The following is a 23,339-nucleotide window of genomic DNA, read 5'->3' on the forward strand; positions in this document are numbered from 1 at the left end:
TAATTGGTTTCCTACAATTTAAGTACAGCCTTCTGTTAAAACCCTTCCCTTTCATGGACTAGATGAGATAAGGCTCTTTCCCCTGTCTGTAGAATATGTCTACTTGGTTTGTCCAGTATCTTTCCAAGTACTCAACTCACTGTGCTTTTTGATAGATCCAGTCACACACAGCAAAGTTAACGCTACTATTTACCACTCCTAAATACATTGGCTTCTCTGCACCTTTTTGGGGCTATGAGACATCCTAAGAGGTATATTTAGGATTATCAATTATGATTTTCCCCTAGGCCAGAGTTATTTTTAATTCAATTTTACAGTTTAGACTTTCCAGTTTGTCCATAGCTGTTTCATTATGCTGGTTGCTTTAGATTTTGCTAAAATATTCTGGTACATTTAATTTGTTGCCTTGGTCTCATATGAAGACATTGATTATTGGGAACACAGAGACAGGTTGCTAATTTTAAGAAATTTTAACTAGTTAAACACTAGAAAAAGATAAATGTAATTGTTTTATATTTTGGTTTGCAAAAATAATTGAAATTCACTATATTTATTTAATAAATGCTGGAGTTGAAATCTGAGTATGTTTTTAATGCATATTTAAATTTATTCAATTTTTTTAATATTTCAAAATTATAATCAGTGCTCCCTTTCCTTACTTATGTGTTTCTCAGAATGTACGTTTTTACGACATGGAAAATCAGCAAATTTTACACATTTACACATCTGGTGAGCTTCCTAGTCAGTGACTGGCAGTTCATAAAGTCATTCAGAACACATTCCTTCACAATAACTCCTAGCAGTTTTCCTTTCCAAGTTATGAATGATGTTCCCTCTGGGAAGAAGCATGGCTTCCATTGCCACTATCAAACTGATGACAAAATGTGCAGAAATGCCACTGAGTCAGAGAAGAGAATTTCTTACCCTTAGCTTCAGAATAATTCACCAAATACTTCATTATTCAGAGGTGATGTTCTTGGACTGTAAATGTGACACATGCTAATTTGCATCTGACAACCTGAGCTCAGCTGGTGGCACATTGTGTGTTCAGGTGATGGCCACGCACAGTTATGTCATACAAGGACGTCATCAGGTTCCATGCTAACTCATGTAGTGCTGCTGGTACATGCTGAAAGGAAGCAAAGCTTTCAGTAGGGAAATGACAAAAAAGCAGAGAAGAATCTCAAATTCTGTGTGGTGAGGTTGCTCCAGCAGAGTTGTTTGTTACAGAATAACTGGTGGAATATTAGAATTAGTTTAGAGCAGACAGGATAATTTATCTTATACAAGGTACAAAGACAGCTGTTACCTCAAAGATATGCTATACAAAATGCATATTATATCTATATTATGCATATAAATATAGGTATAGATCTGTATTATATATATCTCTATATATTAGATCTATATTTATAGATTGGGACACAAGACAAATGCAAAGAAAACCCAAGTCTTTACCAGGCAGCTGATGAAAGCTCCAGTCTTATCTTACTCATACAGCATGAAGTATCATGACTAACCCATTCTTAAAGTATTTCTGATACTATTCCCTAATTGCTTGTTCCTCAAAGCAGAGGTGGTAAATTAACTTAACTGATCCCTGTAAATTTCAAGTTGTGTTACAATTGAAATTTCTGTGGTTTTAGAGGTAGAAGGGCTCCTGTAACTCTTAATACTGCTTTTTAAGTATGCAGGGTCTCTCCCACCCACAGGCAGAACCACCTATTGATGTCCTGAAGATTTGTGAGGCCACTGGGAGTAGTAGCTGCATTTTTCCTAGAATCTAAAAACAGGCATTTTAAATGTCCTAAGTGCTTTGCCAGGCTGATGTGATCTATCTGTTGGCAGCTGTTGCAGTGTATGGACAGTGTTCTGGGCACTGCATAGAGGCACTGTGACACATCAGCAGCGGGCTGCCATGGATTATGCAGGGAGATTGAGTAATGAATTCCGGGGAAGCAATGTCACTCAGAAGTTCTGAAATGAAAATGCTAATCACAGCTGTAAAGAGCATGAGTGGATTGAGGTTTTTCTTGTATGACTATTTGTAGGTAATTAGAATGAAGTCATGTGGGGAAACTGCTCCTTTAAGTACAATGTGTGCTGGAGAGAATGTTCACGTAGTGAGCTGAATTACTACAAGTTCCTAAGAGGAAACCTGGATCTGGGGAAATATTTATTAGCATTTTTTCTTTTTATCCTTAAGTGTACCCATGTGGCCACTCTATGCCCTTTGAGCTCTTGTATAGTTTAATTTCACACTGCAATCACTTAGTGCAATGGAGGTGTTTCACCATCTCCCCCACTCCAATCCCCATTCATAAATAAATGCAAATCACAGGCAGAGATCACAGAGTTCCTTTCCAGCTCTTCACTCATCTTCCAGCTTAGCCAAAACCTTGAAGAAAATATTAGGCTGAGTCTTTTGAAGTGCCACACATCCAGGCTCTACAGGTGGAGAGTGGAAATGCCCACTGCAAATTCCTGCTCTCCTCACTTAAAATCAAGCTGAGTACCTGTATGACCTCTCCTTATTCTAACAGTCCTGATTAGCAGAGTCCTTGAGATAACCACGTCCCATATGTGCATTCATTCTTATGAATGTCAAAACCAGTATCGTGGGAACTCCCTGTATCACAGTATCAAGTGATGTTCCTGTGCAATGCACTTAATGGTAGATTGCTCCAGCCTGTATTTGAGATTTTATTGGCATGGTCCAAGTACACAGCCCCATGAAGAGCATATCAAAATGGGCCACAGACCATTCTGAGTTCCATATGGTTGGATTCTTGCAGTAGGTAGATTGCAAAATGCAATCTTATCACATCTGCCAACAGCATCAATCCGAGATTAACAATTAACCCACATTCCTGTGTCACAACTGAGCAGGCATGCAGCTGGACAGTTAGAATCAGAAATGCATATCACCTTTTTATCTGTGCACTGCATTTCAAGATCCTTCAAATCAAAATTCCCAATTTTTAGGTCACCTTTCAAGCATTTAAGTCCTTCTGTTTCTTTGGAAGAGCCACTTGACCACTCTTACTGTTTCCTGGCTGTCTTGGCACAGTGGTGGTAATATTTAATCAGTTACTGAACAGCATTTATGAAGACTTTCAAGTTGTAAGTAATATATCAGCATGAAATGCTGTTATTGTATCATTCAAGGTTCTTTTTCCTGTACAGAAATTTCTCAGCTACAACATAAGAAGGGTCCTTTGGTAAGTGGTTTTTAAAATTTAGAAACTAATTTCAAAAGGGCCCTCCTTGTTTATCCATCTCTAACTTATGTGTAATTTTGGGGGAAGGGAGAAGGATGATGAAACCTTTAAGGGCAGGTACCCATATCCATGAGAGCTCTGCTGAAGCAGCTCTTTTGACTTTTGTCTGCACCCCTGCTCTGTTGCCTATCTAGTTAATGTGGGGTGCACTCATTTTCCAGCTCAATGCACTTATCTCCCTGCCACATGTTGCAGAGTTTCAATGATGAACAAGTCTACAAATGGATGTGTTCAAAGCTCCCCTAAAATTGTATCAGTTTGCTGAGGTAGCTCTAAGCCCCATTTGGCAGTGATATAGTGGCCTTTGACAGTTTTTGGAGACCTTTTTCTGTCCTTCTTGGAAAGTGACCTCTGTAATTCATAAGTTCTTAGTCAAGCTGTCTGAGTGAGCTGTAATTCATCTGACTCTGCAGGAGTAGACTATAACAAGTGATTTAGTAGCTCTGTTGCATAAACCTAGAGATAATAATTCAGTCCATATTCTCAAATACAAAAATCACTGCTGTTTTGTCTTCTCACCAAGGCCTGTAAATGAGGAAAACTCTATTGTTTGCTCTACCAAAGATGTCTGTGAACTCTGCTGAGCAAAATAGTTCAAAGCTGTTTCACTGTGTTTCCCAAGTGTGAAACAAGATGGTATTTTCTTTTGTTCATCTTTTGTCTTGTTTATTAAATAATAAATCCTTCAGGGCCAGAACTGTCTGTTGTTCTAGGTATAAACAGAACAATTTTGATTTGGGCTTCTAGTGGCTACTTCAATTAAAACATTATTAAAAAGGAGTATGAGTTTTTTTACTAGAAAATTGGTTGATGATTAGATTAACAGAAGTCAAAATTGACCAAAAATAGACTTGAAGCTGAGAAGATATGACAAGGTAGGTAGAAGTGCTGATTTAGATCCTATTAAAAAAAAAAAAAAAACCCAAACAAACAAAAAAAACCAAACAAAAAACCTTAAGGTTATTGGCAAAGAAATAGAAAATACCAGCATGGCATTGTATGCACAAAGTCATTGTTCATCCTTATCTTGAATGCTATGCAAAGCCCCTTTTATCCCAAAAATCTGTAAAGGTGGAACAGCTCAGAGAAGGATAATAAAGATGATCCAAAGACATGGAAGAGCTTTGTTATAAATAATAATTGAGTTAGCTTTGATTCTTCAGTCTTGAAATGAGAAAGGAGCTGTAGGTCTGTATGACAAAGATAGATACCAAACAATTAGTCTCCTCCAGCACAAGAAGTAAGGCACATTGATGAAGGCAACTGGAGCAATATTCAAACAGACTCTTGTGCTCTGAGCAGCAGGTCTGTGGAAGGGCAGCTTCCAGTTCATCACCAAGGAAGCTGCTGATTTAAAACCGGTCCAATGAGTGGATAAGTACATGGGAACAACAACAACAAAAAAAGATGGCTACATACCAAAGCCAGCTCAGGAAGTTCTCTGGAGTGAAAGCAGTATCAGGTTGAAAGCATACTGGCCCTCTCTCCCATTTTCACTCCTCCTTAGGCATTTCTGGGGAGCCTCAGGACAAGATGGACCTTTTGACATAGCATTATATGGTTCTGTAGTTACAGAGTGTGGTACCTGCTATAGTCATTCCTACAGCATCAGCAGTTAAGGGTCTCTCTGGAGCATGTGCCTGAAAAATGGTGTTAGTCTAGGATTTCTCAGTTGTTTGTAATTGCACATTATAGTTCAGCCCTGATCTTTGTGGCAGTACCTCGACTGACAGCTTTCTGTTGATTCAGTGAATGTTACCAATGAAGGCTCTTTTAGCTGCTTGACACAAAGAATTTAGGTGGGATTGAAAGTTTACTATTCCTCATGTAGGGGCTGTATGATTCTGTTATACTGTATTACACTACTACATTACTGTAAACTTCATTAAAATAACTCTAACTTATAATACAAGAAACATTGTCCTCTTATTGTAGGGTTCCATACTGTTGTCTCATTATCACAAAAGTTCCATACCTTCTCAGTGTTTCTTGTGGGCAGCTCCTCAGAGCACTGACTCTTCTTCACAAAGCATCCAACTGACTCCAGCTCCCCTCTCACCCAGCCACCCCACTCTTTTATAGCATCTTCTTCTCATTGCTGTGGCCTGTTAAAGTCAGGCCTGCTCCTGATCTTTGATAATTGGCCCAGCTGCAACTTCTTAGGGGCAAGATTACTTTCTACACTATCTTTATTTTCTTATATTCTATCCCGCTACAAAGAAATGTAAAAAGTATTAGAATCATGCTTGATTTTCTTTCTTTTTTTTAGATATCTTATGGCATTAAGAATTTGAAGAACTTTTGGAAGTACTTATACCTGAAATCAGGATGGAAACTGGAAAATTCAAAGTAATATCTAAAAAGTAATATCAATGTGTACTGAGTACTTTAATCTAAGTTGCTTAATTAAGAAAACTTAAAGTTATATGTGTTGTTATTTTCATATAAAACACGAACGATATTTCACTACGTTAAACCGGGACTGCTATGACTGTAATCCCCGGGGCAGGTTTGCGGCCCAAGCGCAGGCGGGCTCCAGAGCGCTGCTGAGCGCACGGCCGGGGCTGCGCTGCGGGGTGACTCAGGGACACCCGCGTTTCGAGACGCGTCAGTGCCGAAACTCCCGGGGTGCTGCCCGTGACTCCCGTGTCCCCGCTGATCCCAATTATCCCGCACCTGTGACAGCTGCGCCGCCTTCCCCGCCAAGGTGCTCTCCGGAGCCATTGTGTAGAATGATGAAATTTTAGAAACTTCCCCATCTCTGTTGGGTAAGGGAGCTGTGAGGAAATGTGCAAAAAACCCTACAAAGCCCCACACGCAAACGGACAAACGAGATCCCCAAACAATCGCTGGGCAATGGTGGGCGGGGAGGGGGCAGCACTGAGGGCAGCAGGGGCGAGCACGAGGGGCCGCCGGCTCCCCGCCTTCAGCCCGCTCCGCCCTGGCCGGCCCGTGGAGCCCTTCTAGCGCGTCTCCAGCTTCATCCTGGGGTTTCAGCCCGCTGGGCAGCCCCAGGGCGCCTCAGCCCGCTCCGCCCCAGCCGCCATCTCACCCTACGCTGCTGCTGCTGCTGCTGCCGCCGTCACCAGCGGGCGCTGCGGCGCCGCGGCGGAGCCCATAAAGGCCGCGGGGCAGCGGCGGCGTGTCCTTGTGTCTGTCCGCGTGTCTGTGGCTGGCAGCGCCCAGTCTGCGCTCTGTCCGCCCGCGGGATGCTGGCGCTGAGCGCCGCCCGCCGCCTGCTTCGCCCGCCCGGGGACCTGCTGCCGCCGCCGGGGCTCGCCTGCATGTGGGCGGCCGGTACCCGCGGCTGCAGCGGGGCCGGCGCCGGCTCGCCGAACCCGGTGGTGTACTTGGACGTGGGCGCCGACAATCAGCCGCTGGGACGCGTCGTGTTGGAGGTAGGGGCGCGGGGGCTGCGGGAAGCCGGCCCGGCACGGGCCCCAGGGGACGGTGCTGCGGAGCTGAGGGCGGCCTGGCCCCGGGCATGGCGGCTGGGGAGCGGGCAAGGTCAGGGCGGGCGGGCAGCGCCGGCTCCAGGGCCCGCGGCGAGGGCACACAGATCCCGGTGCGGGCGGGAGAGGGGCCCGGGGGATGGCGGGGCTCGCCCGCCTGCCGGAGCCGCTGCCTGGCTGCCCTGGGGCTCCTCTCCCGGGGCGAGAGGGCGGTGGTACGGTCCCTCCAGGAGGGGTGGGCTGGGCTCGGACCGGGGCTCTCACTGAGCCGCGGCCCGCCTGTGCCCGCGGTCGGTCCCTAAGGCCATCCCACGAGACAGCCGGGGCGGAGGGCACGGCACTGGTGTGGCTGCGAGCCTCGAAGGAAGTTGCATAGTGTGTAAGCAGAAATACTGAACAAGAATGAACTCGCTGCTGTCGTGTGCCGCTGGCTTGAGAGGGGCGAGCGGTGTCCCAGCGGCACCGGGCTCCCTGGCCTTCCCACCGGGGGCCGCTGCTCCTGGGGCAGCCGGCCCGTGGGGCCCTTCAACCGCGCCCCCAGGTTCATCCTGTGTTCTAGTGGGCGCTCGCTGTGTGGTGGTTCCTGTGCATCCTCAGGCTGTCAGTTTCCTGAAGTTCCCTCCTCCTCGAGCCTCTGGCTCCACGTGCAGCGAAGGGCACCGCGCTGCTGACAGCAAGCTCAAGAGCCGGGTACCAGCTGGCTCCATCCTGAAAAATCCCATCTCTGAAATGCTCGGCCATGTAAAGAAGGCCTGAAGAGAAAAACTTGTGTAATATCAGTTCTTAAAGGAAAAAAAGCGCCGTGGGCACCGTGTACTACGTTATGTACATGCGACCCTCGGGCCGGGATGTGCCTCACATAGATGCCGTGTGTATGGGAAAGAGTGAGGGCTGTGCTCCAGAACCACGGGCTGGAGAGCGAATCAAGCTCTTAGGAATGCTGCCTGCTGAGGGAAGTCAGTGTGGCCTTCTGCCTCCAGCACCCACCTTGGGTCTGTATTTGTAGAATTTTTTTAAAATATAATTCATCAGAGTTCTCTCTAAAAAAGGTTCCTTTGAGACTAGAGCCCAGTATATTTTTATTTATCGATAGTGTTAGCATATTAATAAATTGGACTGTTCCAGCTGTTGTGCTCTCAGGAGGTAGCATTTCAGGGAGTCATATGTAAAAATACTACTCTTCAAGTTCCTTATTCTGGGTGGTATTATTAAAAAAATAGCATTAATGTTCCTGTATTTCTTGTGGTAGCATTTAATTTCTATGCTAAAGTTCTTTAATCTGCCCAGTTTAGAGATAGTCTGAATGCATTGTAGCATCACCTTGAATCTTTGTCTGAGCTGTAGTGGTCTGCTGCAAGTTATAGCTATCCGAGAAGAGTGGCCTAGGGAAGGAACGTGAAAATCTTACTGCAGCCATGCAGTTTCCAGGTGTCTGCTGCTGGTCAGGATGTCCGGCTAGGTAAAACTGGTCTGGCTAGTATGGCCAGTTTTATGTCCCTTTTTAAGGATAGTAAAAAGATGTACAGTAATCAAAACCAGAAGTTTTCGTTGGTTGCAAATGCATATGTAACATAAGTTGGTTTTGATTCACAGTTTCTACTCTTCTGTTTCCTTTGCCTTTTCTGTCATTTTCAACAGCTGATTCTGTGCAGGGGCTGGAGGAGGACTTTGGTCTCTCTAGTTGTATCCAAACTCTTGGGGTCTATTATGAAGATTCTTCTTAGGTACTGCTCAATTATGAATCAATCAGTGAAACCATTAGACACTGCTCAAGTGGCTCTTCATTAACTGGCTAAAGGTTTCATTCAGGGGATATTTTTCATTGCTGGCCAAATGCTTGGAAAGTTTTGAGGTATTCATGGAATTTTAGATGGCTTGTGATTTTAGATAACACTTTGGGAGAAGAGTCTCCCATGTAAATGTTTTTTATGTACATTTGAAAAGGCTGACTTATGAATTTGTCTGTTTATTTTTCTTTAACAGCTGAAAGCTGATGTGGTCCCAAAGACAGCAGGTGAGGCAGCATCTTCAGAATTTCATACTTAAATACTTAATTTATAGATAGTGATTTTCAGGAATGAGAAGGTGCTTTTACCCTTTACAACTTTTTTTCATGTTCTATCCCCAGTTGTTATATGGAGAAATATGACAGGAAGTGTTAGTGAAGAGATGGAATTTGTTATTTTTCCAGGTAGTTTGATTTTGCAATTTGCACCAAGACAGTACAGTTCATATATTGGGTTAATGGTGCTGAATATGTTTAAACCACACTAGCTGACATTAAAATCAAACCCCAGAGCAAATCAAAGGGGAAGGGCAAATCAAAGGGGTAGTCTTTCTTAGAGTTTCCAAAGAGTATATGGGGTTTTATTTTTCTGGTCACTAGCTGATTAGTGAATTAATTTTAGAAAGTTCTTGTGCTTTATCATTTGTTTCCTTCCTCATCTGATTATTTAGTGGTTCTGAAAAAAACTTGTACTTTTTAGTTCCTATTAGACAAATATCCTTTAAAAAAAGACATAATCCTCACAACTGCTGTAAAGAACAAAGGCATAATAGTCAGAAAATGAAACCTGTGACTACAGGCAAAAGTGGGGGGAGTTGGAGAATTGGAGTCAGAGCAAAATAAAAGGGAGATGAGATGGAAAAGACTTATGTTGGTACCCTGTCCTGAGGCTAAAGAAGGGTTTTTTTCTTGGCTTTATACCAGGGTTTTTTTAAGGTATGGAAATAACTGATAGATTGATAATACTTTAAAGATGCAATCACGTTTTTGAAGCGTATAATCTTGGGCCATGGTTAATCCAGTTGTGTTCGTATTGCCACATACAATGCAGAATATAATACTTTATGCTTTGTTTCCACAGAAAACTTCAGAGCTCTTTGTACTGGTGAAAAGGGATTTGGCTATAAAGGATCCACTTTTCACAGAGTGATTCCTTCATTTATGTGCCAGGTAATGTTGGGGGTTTTAAATTTTTTTTATTAAATTTAATTTTATATTGTTGACATATTTCTAGAAACAGACTAGTAGTAACATTTGAAATGGCTCTGCTCTAACCTTTGCTAACAAAACAACCAAGAAGTGACAGCATGACTTGCATTTCTGATATTTTTGTAATAGCTGTTGCTTAGCTCATCTTTTGTACAAATAAGTGTAAGTTATTTGTGGATGGTCAGAAGAAGCCTGTCTGAAGGCTTTCTGCTGTAGTAGAGCAGTGTACTTTAGTGTGGGGCAGAGCTGACTACATGGCATTGCTTGGGAGAAGCAGTTGTGGGTAGAATGACAATCTACCTTACTGTTCTCTGTGAGCTGACAAACAACATGTCCATTCCTTATTCCCAGCAGAATAATCTGTTCACAATAGACAATGTGTTTTAGTATTTTTTTAATGTCTCTGTAATATGGAGGGGACAAGGAAACCAAAAGTGTTAGTCTGGGTTGATTTTTGGGGTGATGCATTTGAGATGGATTTTTTGGTTTAAAGAACAGATCTTTTAAATTCTGGACAACAGCCCATGCATATTAACATCTTTTTACTTAAACAGCAGCAACCAGAATAACAACAAAGCTTTTTTAAAGCTTCTTTTTGTACGGTGCTTGGCAGATGAGCAGGATGGAGCTGCTGTAGTGCACAGGATTCCTGGTGGTCCTCTCTTACCTTAAAAAAGGGTACATTTCAACAACATTGAATTGTTGAATGGCTTTGTAAAAAAATCTGAGAAAATTTTAAGGAAGTTTGAAGGTTATAAGTAAGCATGCTTTATTTATTAATGAATGTGATAGTCTCCCATCCTCAATTGTTTTTTTAAGCAAAAACCACATCTGTTAGAACAAGAAGCCCTAGTTGTATGACCTATTTTTAAGAAAAAAAAGGGACAGGTGTGCTGTAAAGGACCTATTTTCCTGCCTTTCAAATGCAAACTAAGGTTTTGTGATACTGACAGAGGGATAGAGTTTAGAAGTCTTTCTGGGATCAGAAATGCATTAAAAAAATACAAACACAAACCCTACTTTGAATTCTGTCACGAATTTGTGAAGTTCCCTGTAAGTCCGTTGTGCTTGCCTGCCCTGCTTTGGCCCCCCAGCTGGACTGGAAATCAGGATGCTAGATGGTTGATTATGGTATGGTGAGATAATGAATTGATGTTTAGGAATTACTCAGAGGTCATTGCTGAAGTGGAAATACTGTCATGGGTTTCAGCTATTTTCAAGTGAGAGAAAACAGTAGTGACTTCTGCATTTGTTGAGATGGATTGTTGATGTGATTCAGGCAGTTGGTATGGCCTAATTGAGGGCCATCATATCCGGGACTGGGCAGTTCATGGTTCCACACGGCATGCAGCACATAGCTCTGGGACTGCGTAGGAGCAGCTGTGACACCACCTGTAGGAGGTTACTCAGGGGGACAAGGGGAAGCTGAGGGTCACATGCACTACCTGTTGGGTATGAGTTCTCTCTGGCACAGATGGTGTCACTCCTGCAGAGGAGATGGCACGTGGCTGGGAGCAGTGGTTGGGAGCCACCTTGGCGAGTCACTGTGGGTGCATTTTTTGTTTGAACCGGTTTTTTGTGTTTAACCTGAGACAGGTGGTCACATCTCTTCTGGCAAGCAGCATGGGGTCAGCTAACATAAGCTTAACATAGCTCTGGTGTAAGACACAGCAAAACCTAGAAATAGCAAAGGGTAATAGTAATGGAGATCCTGACCAGTGTTTATACCTGTTGGAAGAAAAGAGGGAGAAAAAGGAGTTGGGAGGTCTTGCCTGTGGTAATGAACTTAAGTGATTTGGTTTTGAGGCCTTTGAGGTGTTTCTTAAAATTACTGCTGTTTGTTCCATCACTTCTGGGAGAAAGGCTGGTAACACAGAGAGATGGTTGTAGCACTTATAGAGAATATCAGCAATATCTGAAGCAGAAATCTACTTTTAGCCTGACTGTACTGGCTCTAAATTGAGTGGCCATGCTCATCCTTAAACTGAAGAAAATTTGTTAATGTTGTCACTTTTAAATTAGAGCAAGTGTGTGTATTTGCAATAACATTACTTCTGATATGAAATAGTCCATGTATGTTAGTAGAGTTAATATCTTTTTCTGTTTCAGGGTGGTGACTTTACAAATCATAATGGAACTGGTGGAAAATCCATTTATGGCAGTAGATTTCCAGATGAAAATTTCATACTTAAGCATGTAGGACCTGGTAAATAATAAACATTTTCTTTTTTACCTTCTGAAGACTATGACCTATAATAAAGCATTGTTTATGAAGATGTGTTTTTAAAAAATAAGTTTTTTTAGATTTATGGGTCACTTGGTAATTACAGAATATCAAAGAAATTGAACAATGTGTTGTCCCTGGCATATGCTTATTTGTGTGTACTGTTCTACAAATATATGCCAGCCAATAAGGGGATTTAAAATTGTCTAAAGGTGAAATTACTGCTTTCATAAGTCATAGACTTGAATTTTTACTTGAAGATTACTGTATAAGTAAAACAAAGCAATCTGGAATTTCTTATTTAGTAGGTAACACAGGTATGTCCTTTTAAGCTCAAATTAACACCAGAAAAAGCAAAGGAAAGGCCATACAAAAGAATATCTAATTGAATTCTATAGTCTCTCTTATTTGCATTGTTACTTCCTTGTCCCAGGAGGCTGCTGCTGTTGAACCACAGGAAAGGTCAGCTGGTGTTAATTGCGTTCAGGGCGTGTACAGCTAATTATGTTACTAACACTGTTGCTCTGGAACCAAGGGGGGCTGGGCAGGAGGGAATAATCTAAGGCAGGAAGTTGGGATTAGAAATTATTTGGAGATACTGTGAGACTATTACATCTACTGTTAATCTTTAGTTTAAATGTGCTGAGGAAAATTGTCTTTTGCACTGCATACTTGTTACACCAGTCTAATGAGCTGCTGCTGTTCCAGGTGTGCTTTCAATGGCCAATGCAGGACCCAACACAAATGGATCCCAGTTCTTCATTTGCACTGCAAAAACTGACTGGTAGGTTCTCAGCCCTGCAGATTACCCTCATTAATTGATGCCTGAATCTGAAGGGTTTGGGGTTTTCTTAGGGATTTTTGTTATGTTGCTTGTGGGTTGGTATTTTTTTGTTTGTTTGATTGGTTGGTTCTTTGTCTTCTTGTTACTTCCGGATTACTTCACTCCAATAGAAAATAAATTGGTTTTGTTACTTGAGGGAGGAAGAGCTGTGACAGCACGTTTGTCAGGTCCAGAACTAAATTTAGGTTATAAAGCTTTGTGTCACTTGAAGGGCAGTTGAGCCTTTGCCATAGAGTTGGTCAGCAGGTGAGAGCTATGAAGATCTGCTAACACTGTCTTTATGTTTTAAGTAAAACTGCCTTTGTGTATTTGTTTTACAGGCTAGATGGAAAGCATGTTGTTTTTGGGCATGTAAAGGAAGGAATGGATGTAGTGAAAAAAATTGAGAGCTTTGGTTCCAAGAGTGGAAAACCCTCCAAAAAGATTGTCATTACTGACTGTGGCCAGCTGTCCTGACCTTTTGCCCTACCCTTCATGACAACTTGGATGCTGTGAAAAATGAATCATAAAAACACCCAAACATTTCTTATCTCAAAAGTAGCACCTATGGAACTATGTTTTTTATTTAGCTTGGTCCAACTTTTATACTTATACTGAATAATATTGATAAAAACCATAAAATAGTAACTGAAGCATGTTGTAAGTGCACCACCATGGTAGACACACTGGTTTGGTAGAGTCCCCTTGTGTTTTGCAAGAAGTGCTGAAGTCACCAGGGTGTACCTGACTGCAGTGTTGATACTGTCCTTAGTATTTGGATGTTTCAGCTGTTAAAATGGGTGGTGGAGTTGACAGCAGGGGTTCTGCATTTGGGGGTTAGGTATAAATTGAGATATGTCATGTTTCCTTTGGTGCTAATAAATTCTTATTCTGTTGTTCGTCTCATCATTTTGAAGCAATACTACTGACCAGTGCTCTCAAGGCTATCTGCAACAGCATTGGCATTTTCTTTGTGTCTCAGTTAAATTCTGTCCAGTAGGTTTAATGAGCAACTGTGGGTTTCTTAAAAATTAATTCTGGTTTAGTCTTTCTTACAGCCTCAGACTACTTTTTAAAAATAAACTCTACCTGACCTGCTTCAGTGGAGCAATTTGACTTTTGGGTTAAGTAAATTGCTTTAGGTTGAGTTAGGCTACTACTGAAGCTCTACCTGGCAATAGGACCTCACCTCAATCCTGCCAAAGGATCTCAGGACTATTATGGAACTGTGAACTTCAAGTGTGCTTCTGCTCTGGGATCTGGTTCTGTGAGGAATACAGCTCAGTTCTCAATATATGGCCTATTTTTGTACTTTGAGAATATAATCAGTATAGTGAGCTTGCTTGAGTGAGAAATAGGTTTGATTGCCTTTCTGTCATGTTGATCCTGTGAAGTCAGCCCAACTTGGGTATTACTTGGATTATGATTTCTTCTTATGTATCATCACCATCAGTCAGAATTGGTCACCACAGACTCACAAGGCCTAATCAGTGCAGCAAAATGGTTATTGTAGGTTTATGCACGAGAAGGAAAGAATTCAGCGGATCAGCTGAATTTATACATTTCATTTGTATAAAGCAGGATGCATGTTCTATGTGACATACTAAAGCAGCAACAAATGCTGGAATCTCACACCACTGCCTTTGGAATCACTATGGCTGTAAAGTATCAATGATTGTGGGGAAAAAACACATGATTCTTTTGTGCAATAATCTCATTAGAGAAAAACTGTGATGGCTTTCTTCAATGTGAATTTATTTTCATTGCAGGATGATAATATGTGGGTTTAAAACTATTTTGTACTGGATGTTTTTTGAACTGGGGGTTGCACTCGTGTGTGCAAGGGAGTATTTAGAATGTAGTTTTGCAAAAAATGGAATTCAAAAGCTTTTTATTCTTTCCACTGTAGCTGCTTAATCAATGTAGTATTTTTTAAATATTAAATTGTGTTGGTTTGGCTTATTTCACTTGGATACAATAACATTTTTTTGTGCATTCTCCTAATTTGTATATGAAAATTATTAAATACACTTCTGCCACCAAAAAAAAAAGTCTGCTCCTTTCTTGAAAGCAGCAATATGAGAAGCTGAAACCTCTTGGGCTTACTTGTGCTGTTTAATGCTGTTGACTTTGTGATGGGTGTGTGTAGGGGGATCGAATATAAGAAAATAAAGGTAGTGTAGGAAGTAAACTTACCTAAGGAGTTGCAGCTGGGCCAATTATCAAAGATCAGGAGCAGGCCTGACTTTAACAGGCCACAGCAAGGAGAAGAAGATGCTATAAAAGAGTGGGGTGGCTGGGTGAGAGGGGAGCTGGAGTCAGTTGGCTGCTTTGTGAAGAAGAGTCAGTGCTCTGAGGAGCTGCCCACAGGAAACACCGAGAAGGTATGGAACTTTTGTGATAAGGAGACAACAGTATGGAACCCCTGCAGTAAGATCTGCTGGTATTGAGAAGCCATGGTGTCATTCAGGTGCAGGCAGCAAGAGAGCGGGTGATGGTGCATTGCTTTGCCTCTCACTACTGGGCTAAAGTATCTGTCCTACCTGGTCACAGCACTCGGTGTCCCGCTCCATCCCTGTCTGTGCCTGTCCTGCCGGGTCACAGCACTCTGTCCCGCTCCATCCCTGTCTGTGCCTGTCCTGCCGGGTCACAGCACTCTGTCCCGCTCCATCCCTGTCTGTGCCTGTTCTGCCGGGTCACAGCACTCTGTCCCGCTCCATCCCTGTCTGTGCCTGTCCTGCCGGGTCACAGCACTCTGTCCCGCTCCATCCCTGTCTGTGCCTGTCCGGCCCGGTCACAGCACTCTGTCCCGCTCCATCCCTGTCTGTGCCTGTCCTGCCGGGTCACAGCACTCTGTCCCGCTCCATCCCTGTCTGTGCCTGTCCTGCCGGGTCACAGCACTCTGTCCCGCTCCATCCCTGTCTGTGCCTGTCCTGCCGGGTCACAGCACTCTGTCCCGCTCCATCCCTGTCTGTGCCTGTCCTGCCGGGTCACAGCACTCTGTCCCGCTCCATCCCTGTCTGTGCCTGTTCTGCCGGGTCACAGCACTCTGTCCCGCTCCATCCCTGTCTGTGCCTGTCCTGCCGGGTCACAGCACTCTGTCCCGCTCCATCCCTGTCTGTGCCTGTCCGGCCCGGTCACAGCACTCTGTCCCGCTCCATCCCTGTCTGTGCCTGTCCTGCCGGGTCACAGCACTCTGTCCCGCTCCATCCCTGTCTGTGCCTGTCCTGCCGGGTGCACAGCACTCTGTCCCGCTCCATCCTTGCCCGGCCCCGCTCGGTGTGCGGGCCCCGCTGCCCGCCAGGTGGCGCCCCGCGCCCGCCGCAGGCCTGGCCCGGCCCGGCCCGCCGTGAGGGCCCGTGAAGGAGCGCGGGGCCAGGGCGGGGTGCCCCCGGGCTCCCTGTGCTCCCCGGGTTGCGCTGAGCTGCCCTCCCGCCCTCCTAGAGCCTCAACGCTGCCCTTGCACCCCACTGTCCCTGAGAGGCTGCTTCAGGTCCTCGGGATGAGAAAAATAGTAAAGCAGTGCCCCAACCGCGGCTGTCCATTGCCGAGAGCTTACTGAGGTGTGATGGAAGATGTTGAAGCTGAGTGTGTCGTCCAGAACAGTTTTTTGGGGAACTATTTTTTAGAAATCCTGCATAACTCCAATAGGTCAGAGAAGACAGAGGTATTTACCATGGGGAAGTGACTCCTAGAAAAGCAGAGGGATGGCAGGTGTGCTACTGCCATTTTTCACCTGGATGTTTAGAACAAACATCTGTACACTGTCAGAGAGGTTGGCACGTCCAGACTGCCTGTGGAATGAAGCTGGGGCACTCCAGGAAAAGAGCCTGCAGAGAGCTTCACGTGGCTACCACTGATGTGCTTCCAGATGCAACACAAGTAAGAAAGCACACCCTTAGGTAAAGTGCAAGTAAATATACACAGAAAAAATGAGTTTATATTTCAAAGTTGTTTCAACAAACTCACAAATGTTTTTGTTTAGTCTCGTGTTTTAATTATTTGTTCCAGACTTTCTGCTTACATAAATTGCTTTCTTTGGTGCTAGACTGAGTCTATATCTCTTTGTTTATAAAGTTTAAATGCTTTGAAGTCAAGGCATTTGAGGTACAAAGTGTTGTTCTCTTTTGTAATGCTGTATACTCTGCTGGTAGTAATATATCAACAATCAGAACCTCAAAGAAGCGAATTACTGAGGGTACAAATAATTTTACGTGACATTTCAAGGCCAATCTGCATGTCCTGCTGCTAGCTGAGAAACTGTAGTTGGACAAGCACATTCTACCCAATTCAGAAGTAACCAGGCTAAAAAGCAGTTGACCTTCAAGTGAAAAACTTTCAAATCTTGACCTGCAGATTTCTTAATTGGGTCTGACTGTTAAAAACATTGTATGGACCAGCTGGTCACAGGTGAATTTTTGCCCTGGATCTTCACAACCCAAACATCAATTTGTTGCACTATTGAACTGAAAACTGAACCTTGGCAACATTTGTCCTGAGACTTGGCATTACTTCTCCAGTACCAGCTCTGATTTTTCCAGTACAGCTCTGGCTATGCCTTTTCCTTGCTCTCCTGCCTCCAAGTGGTCCCCACATCTGTCGTGGGGCACTGTGGCCACCCCCAGCCTGCACCCTGTGTTGGCTGTGGGTGAGCTACCAGACCCATGGGAGAGAAAAGATCCCAGTTCTTCATTTCCATCCTCGTGGGAGGGGACTGAGCACACTTTGCTTGTTGTGAGCAAAACTGGTTTCCCAGCAGTAGCCAGCTGGGTGAGGGCAGACAGAGGCACATGGATATCAGCAGTGGTTTTTGGTTCTCCCCAAATACTCCAAGAGAAGGAGCTCCAGCTCCAGCACAGGTTACTCATGGTGCCCTGGCACAATGAAGAGGGAGGCTTGGGGGAGCTGTAGGACAGAAAGGCTGCTCCTGCAGAGGCAGGTGGTTCCCTGTTTTGAGAAGTGAACAGGAGCAAAGAGGTGCTTTTTTTTTTTTTTACTTCTGTCAGAGCTGAGGCCAAGGGTGTCAGGAACTGGTGAGGGTGTAATTTAAGAGCTGTGGGGTGCAGGAGGACCTCCACTATGAACTCTAAATGGTGGAAGAGGAAGGAAGGTAACTGAGGTAGGAGAGGGATCTGGTTCTGTTACAGTGGATCTGAATGCAGACAAGCTTGTTTGTTTGTAGATGCCGTGTCTACGTGAGAAAGATTTGAAGGACCTTGCTGCAGAGGGTTGTCAGTACCTGCTGCTTGCTCTGTTGGTGGTGAAGATGCAGTGTAGCTGGAAATAAAACTGCTGGTGGTTTTGGCTTGAGTTCAGTGCAATCATATCAGAGGATAATGCTGACTCAAAGTGTTTGTTATTTATTAGCTGGTTAAGTGAACAAACCCCTAAAATTCAATCATTGCTGGGATTCATGGAGGTTGAGAAGAGTGGAGGATAACTTAAAGGCACACCTCATCATCTCTTAGGAATTCAGCCAAGTGGTCAGGTCCTGAAGGTCCTGGGAAAGAGCAGTATAAATGAGCAGGTAACTGAACTTCAGGCTCTAGAACTGCTGCTCCAGGCTACCTCTCCGCCCTGAGGGAGTAGTTCATCCTCTGGATTGGTAGCCCTCCATGCACTCTGCTTGGTGTTAGCCTGCATTCACTATGCAGATATATGGTTTTGGGGACTAAAACTCAGATTGTGTGTAAATGTCAGCTCACCTCCAGCAGCCCTTGCTGTGAGTGTTTTGGGGTGTGTGTGTTTCAGCAGAGCACCTGCTTAACCACAGGACTCTGGGAGGGCCTCTCCAGGTGTCCTCCCCCATCCTCACAAAGCACAGCCCCTGCAGCTGTGAGTGAACAGATGTAGGGTGAGGGGACAAGCACAGTGACCTCCCTGGGCAGCTGCTCCTTGGGGCACCTCCATGCAGAGGCAGGGCATTGCTGGGACCTGCTCTGGCACATGCTGGAGAGAAGCCCTCCTTCACCTGGTGTTAATTTCTTATTTATTAGAAAGCCACATTTCTTTTCACAACCACATCCTGGCCCTGCAGGTCTGAGGTATTGTGAGCAGGTATTGTGTCACTCCATCCTTCCCTGACAGGTCACTATTTTTAATCACCCTTGAGAAACACTGGTGTGAATTTTTGTTCCTTTTTACCAGCCAGGACAAAAAAAACCCCACTTAACTAGGGAAAATAACTGACTGTGTCTTTAAGATGGGATCAAGGGCAAGTTAAAAATGTGCAGATACAGAGGTTTTGGGTGGGGGTGGGGGGAAATTTTGTCACCGTTCTCATTTTCACTCACCTCCTACTTAAAATTCATCCAGGAAGGTAGGCAGAAGAACACAACAGCTGCTAAAATTACTAGGTGGGAATCATTTTTAGCAGGCACAAGAGTCTTGCGGTTTTCCTGCTCATGCTCTCCCCCTCCACTCCTACCTCATCCCCAGCTGGTTGCACTTTCCTCCCGAGAGGCTTTCGTGTCGCTGGTGTCTCTGGAAGAGCGGCCAGCCCAAGGCAATCTGTCAGTGATGTGCGGCAGCTGCCCCGCCGGGACCGGCCCGAGGAGGAGCCCTGGCCGCGGCTCCACGGCCCTGGGGGGACTCGCTCGCTGCTCCGACCCCAGCCCTGGCACAGCTGACACGAGATCCTTGGAGATGCAGAGGAGTGCGAGGAGGAGGCAGCAGCTGCTAACGTTTAGGTTTTGCCAGAGCAATAAATTTTGCATTAGTACTAAACAGTGCATGCTCCAAATTATGCAGTATCATAGGGTTTTTCTTCCCTGATAAAAGTGTTTGGTTAGAATTTTATTTTTTTGGAAGCAGCGTTGCTATTAACTTGATGGTTGCCAAGGCCAAACAAAGTGCGAAGTGTCCTTTGAGAAAGCTGCGTGATTCTGTACATTAAGAGCTGGGGGATGCCAGCACGCAGTCTCAGCCTTGCAGCCTTTCACATGCTTTGCTGATGTTGCCAGGTTCCTATAAATGCTTTTCTGCATTTTTTTTTTTTAAGAACATTTCCTTGCCTAAAGTGCAGAAGCTCAAATTTTGCATTCTTCGCTGTGATTTTTGCTTGGTAGGGGGCTGCACACGCACAGCTCATGGGAGGAGCGTGCAGCGGCACCGAGGAGGGCTGGCTGGACAGGGTGGAAGGGTCACAGCTCGACCCGCACCGAGCTACACCCCAGCCCTGGCCGCAGCCCGGGTCCCCACCCCGAGCTGACCATGACGCTACAGAGCTGTTAACCCGCTAACCCTGGGCCCCCTGACTCACTGCTGGATGCGGACAATGGGCTGGCCCTGAGCACTGGGAAACAAGGCCGAGTGCTGCCCGGGTGGGTGTCGGCAGCGCTGGTTACCGGGGGCTGACAAGAGAGGTCTTTGAGATTACTCTTGGGTCTGTGTCCTCTCATTGAGAGCTGGGGCAAATTTTGCAGGGCACAGTGTGCATACTCCAGGTCAAGCAGTTCCTGGCTGGAAGCCGCCTGAAAAAATATCCCTTGGCTGGGATGCTTCCCTCCTTGCTCCCTGCTTGCCACCGCCCTCTCCCCTCTGTGTATAGCCGGTGATGTCAAGCAAGAGAGCTGCAAGGGCGAGAGCTCTGCCTCGACTCCTGCTGTGAGGCCACACAGATCAGTCCCTGGGAGACCGACTGCCTCCACCCCGCAGCAGAAACCCGGAGAAAGCTGCCAGTCAGTTCCCTGCTAGAACATCAGGTCATGACTGTGGCTCCCTGTGGTCAGTGTGTTGCAGGCAGAGCTTTGTCGGGTGCTGTGAGCAGAAAGGGTGTTCAGATGTGCCCTCTGAAAGCTTGAGTGTCCTCCACCACCTCCGGAGCAGCAGTGCCACCCCGAGTTCTGGGGTGGGGCTGGATGCAGAGCTGCAGGCTGTGGGCCCTGCAGGTGCTGCTCCCCAGGGCTGCTGTGACATGCAGGCTGTGGCCACTGCTGCCGGTCCTTCCCCAGCGGTGGGGCCAGGCAGTGCCGTGTGCCCAGAGGCATGATATGGTGGCAATGCTGTCACTGCTGCTGGTTGTCACAGGGAATGGTGAACACATGTGCTGCTTCTTGTGCTTTCCTTACTTGGGCATTGGGATTCCTGCAGATGCACGCCCTCTGACATTCCAGCTGGACTTGCCCTGTACTGAAGTAACTCCCCCAGTCTGCAGCAAGAGCACACAATTCCTTTGGCTGCCTGTAAATCACCAGCCTGAAATCACATCTCAATACCATCTTCTTTCTACTCAGCCCAGCAGTGAAATGCAAACATTGCTGAGAAACTGAACTCCCAGCATACACAATATTTGCTGACCATCACCAGTTTGTGCCCCTCATGCCGTAGCTGTGCCCCCAGTGGGGCTCAGGGTGTCTGCATTCAGCCTCTGCAGGGAGTCTGCTGGCACGGCTGCAGCTCTTGGACCCTTGTCATTGACACATCTTTGGGGGGCAAAAGTGGATGCAGCTGCCCTGGCTCTCAGCTGTGCTCCCACATCCCTTTGGGCTGCAGGCATGCTCCCCTCTGTGTGAGGGTGGCTTGTCTGTCTGAAAGCATCAATCCCAAATCACTAAAGCTAAAAAAGGTGCAAGGATTTAATATGTGGAGGAAAAAAAAATCCACTCAGAGAGTTAAATGCTTTCCTTTGACTGCAGGGTGAGCAGGATCACATAGAGCTTGAAGACTTGAAGTATGAGACACCAAATGGGAGAGCACCAGTGGATTGGCTGTCTCTGGGGTGGCTGCTGTTACAAACTACTTATTGGGACTTACTATGTCATCTTGGGTCAAGGCAGAGCAGTTCATTTTTCTAGTGCTTTTATTAATTCTGTTTCTTTGGCTGTTGTTTTGAAATTAATTGTAAAAGTGGTTTAATGTCCCTGGATTTTGTAAAATAGTATTCATGTGCACAGATGAAATAGTGCACAAAAAAAGGAAAGCTAGATGTTTCTTTTAGTTGTAAGGATGACTTCATTTCTGGGGTGAACTGGAGGATTGTATGATGGTTAGTTACAAAAAGCATAGAAACTGGTGTGGGACAGTGGGCAAGACAATCACATCTTACACTTCTCCACCTTTTGAGCTCCATTCCCTTCATGACAAAATGAAAGGGAATGTTTTTTTCTCTTCACAATAATATGAAATAATTTTCCAGAAACCATCCTGGCCCAGATTGCCTTAAGCAGAGTTATAAAACTGCATCTGTTTCAGCACACAATTCACAAGAGAGGACAGCCAGACTGTACCCTGACAGCTGGCTGACATGCCCTTCCTGTGGGGTCCTGCTGAATGCAAACCCAGAGCCATGGCCAGCCTCCATTTGCACAACCCCCCTTCTTGGCCATGCTCAGAAATGGGACTTGTGCAGTTTGCAGTCAATGCTTCTCTCTGCTGTCATGGTCTGACTCCTGACTAAGGTGGAGGAGGCAGAGGGAGGGAGGGAGGCAGAGGGAGGGAGGGAGGCAGGGGCTGGTTACCTCTGCAGGTGGACAGCACAGCAGCATTTCCCAGATGCTGATGATATTTTTACTCCTATTTAATTACTTGCCTCAGTTAATGAAGTTTATCATCTCCTTCCAAAGCTGTTTCAGAGGGTGTCTGAGGAGTGGGATGGAGGGGGACACCTCCACCCACCACAGCACAGGAGGGAATGTCCTTTGCTGCCAGTGTCACACCTGAGCTGCGTCAGCAGCACCTGCATTGCAAGGGCAAAATAACATTTTCCTTCCACCTTCTGTTTCATTGCCTTCTAAACTCAAAGCACAAGTGAAAGAGCAAGGGTGTCAGACTGAAGAGGAACAAAGCTTCAATAACCCACACCAGAGTGCCAGGAGGGTCAGTGAAACAAACTCGGAATTGAAGGGCTCAGTATCGATGCAGTACATTAGAATATAGAAGAAAATATTTTATATCCATAGGAGAAGAGTTGACACATTGAGATAAACCAAACCATTGAGATAAACCAAACCTAAATGTACTTCAGGAGCCATGAAAATTAAAAAATGAGAGCAGTGATGCATTAGCCTGGAGATCAGCTGTGTATCTGAACCTGCAGCTGCAGAGACATAAGCAGGACATACAGCTACCTGCAACACTGCAGGGCTGTAAAGCTTCTCATCCCCACCTCCCCATTCCTCCTGCCAGTGCTGGCTCACAGGTGTCTTCACACTGCCTGAGCCTGAGCTATCCTGCTTGTCTGCAGTGAGGGGCTCTGCAGATCTGAGTTCTGATCCTTTCCCTTTCTTCTGCCTGCTGGAACTGGGAGGAAGGCATGGCAATGAGAATCTTCCAGCATGGCTGGGGGTTACTCTGGGAGCTGGGCTGGTGGTTCCCATCCAGCTTACAGTCTTCTGCAGTGGTGAGTGTGTCAGCATTGCCCACCAAGCCTTTAGATATAAGTTAAACTTACAGCGTGAGGGTTCTGCCTTGCTTTCAGTGGGATTTTGCAGCCATTGTTATCCCACCTAAGAGAACTCAGTTCCTTCTTTTTCCCCTTTTGAGACATGGCCCATTCCACCTTTCCTGAAGCTGCTTCCTCAGGAATGAAGCTGACAGTTTTTCAATGGCTACTTACAGCCTGCAG

General features: G+C 45.4%; 1 protein-coding gene across 1 annotated transcript; it reads left to right on the forward strand.

The window, feature by feature from the left end:
* The first annotated feature begins 6,475 nt into the window (after positions 1-6,475).
* On the forward strand, positions 6,476-13,882 carry PPIF (peptidylprolyl isomerase F). Its single transcript, XM_066554920.1, has 6 exons — positions 6,476-6,679; positions 8,717-8,747; positions 9,601-9,689; positions 11,838-11,934; positions 12,661-12,736; positions 13,117-13,882. Exons 1-6 carry the CDS (start codon positions 6,491-6,493, stop codon positions 13,250-13,252), a joined length of 618 nt encoding a protein of 205 aa, XP_066411017.1. The 5' UTR covers positions 6,476-6,490; the 3' UTR covers positions 13,253-13,882.
* Positions 13,883-23,339: the final 9,457 nt, after the last annotated feature.

This window comes from Molothrus aeneus, chromosome 8, assembly GCF_037042795.1.
Source record: "Molothrus aeneus isolate 106 chromosome 8, BPBGC_Maene_1.0, whole genome shotgun sequence".
Taxonomy (NCBI): Eukaryota; Metazoa; Chordata; class Aves; order Passeriformes; family Icteridae; genus Molothrus; species Molothrus aeneus.

Excerpts from the sequence above, each read along its gene's own strand:
- PPIF (XM_066554920.1), top strand. The coding sequence starts at position 6,491 with ATGCTGGCGCTGAGCGCCGCCCGCCGCCTGCTTCGCCCGCCCGGGGAC. Across the intron at positions 8,748-9,600 it reads TGTGGTCCCAAAGACAGCAG|AAAACTTCAGAGCTCTTTGT; the intron begins GTGAGGCAGCAT and ends TTGTTTCCACAG. Across the intron at positions 11,935-12,660 it reads ACTTAAGCATGTAGGACCTG|GTGTGCTTTCAATGGCCAAT; the intron begins GTAAATAATAAA and ends CTGCTGTTCCAG.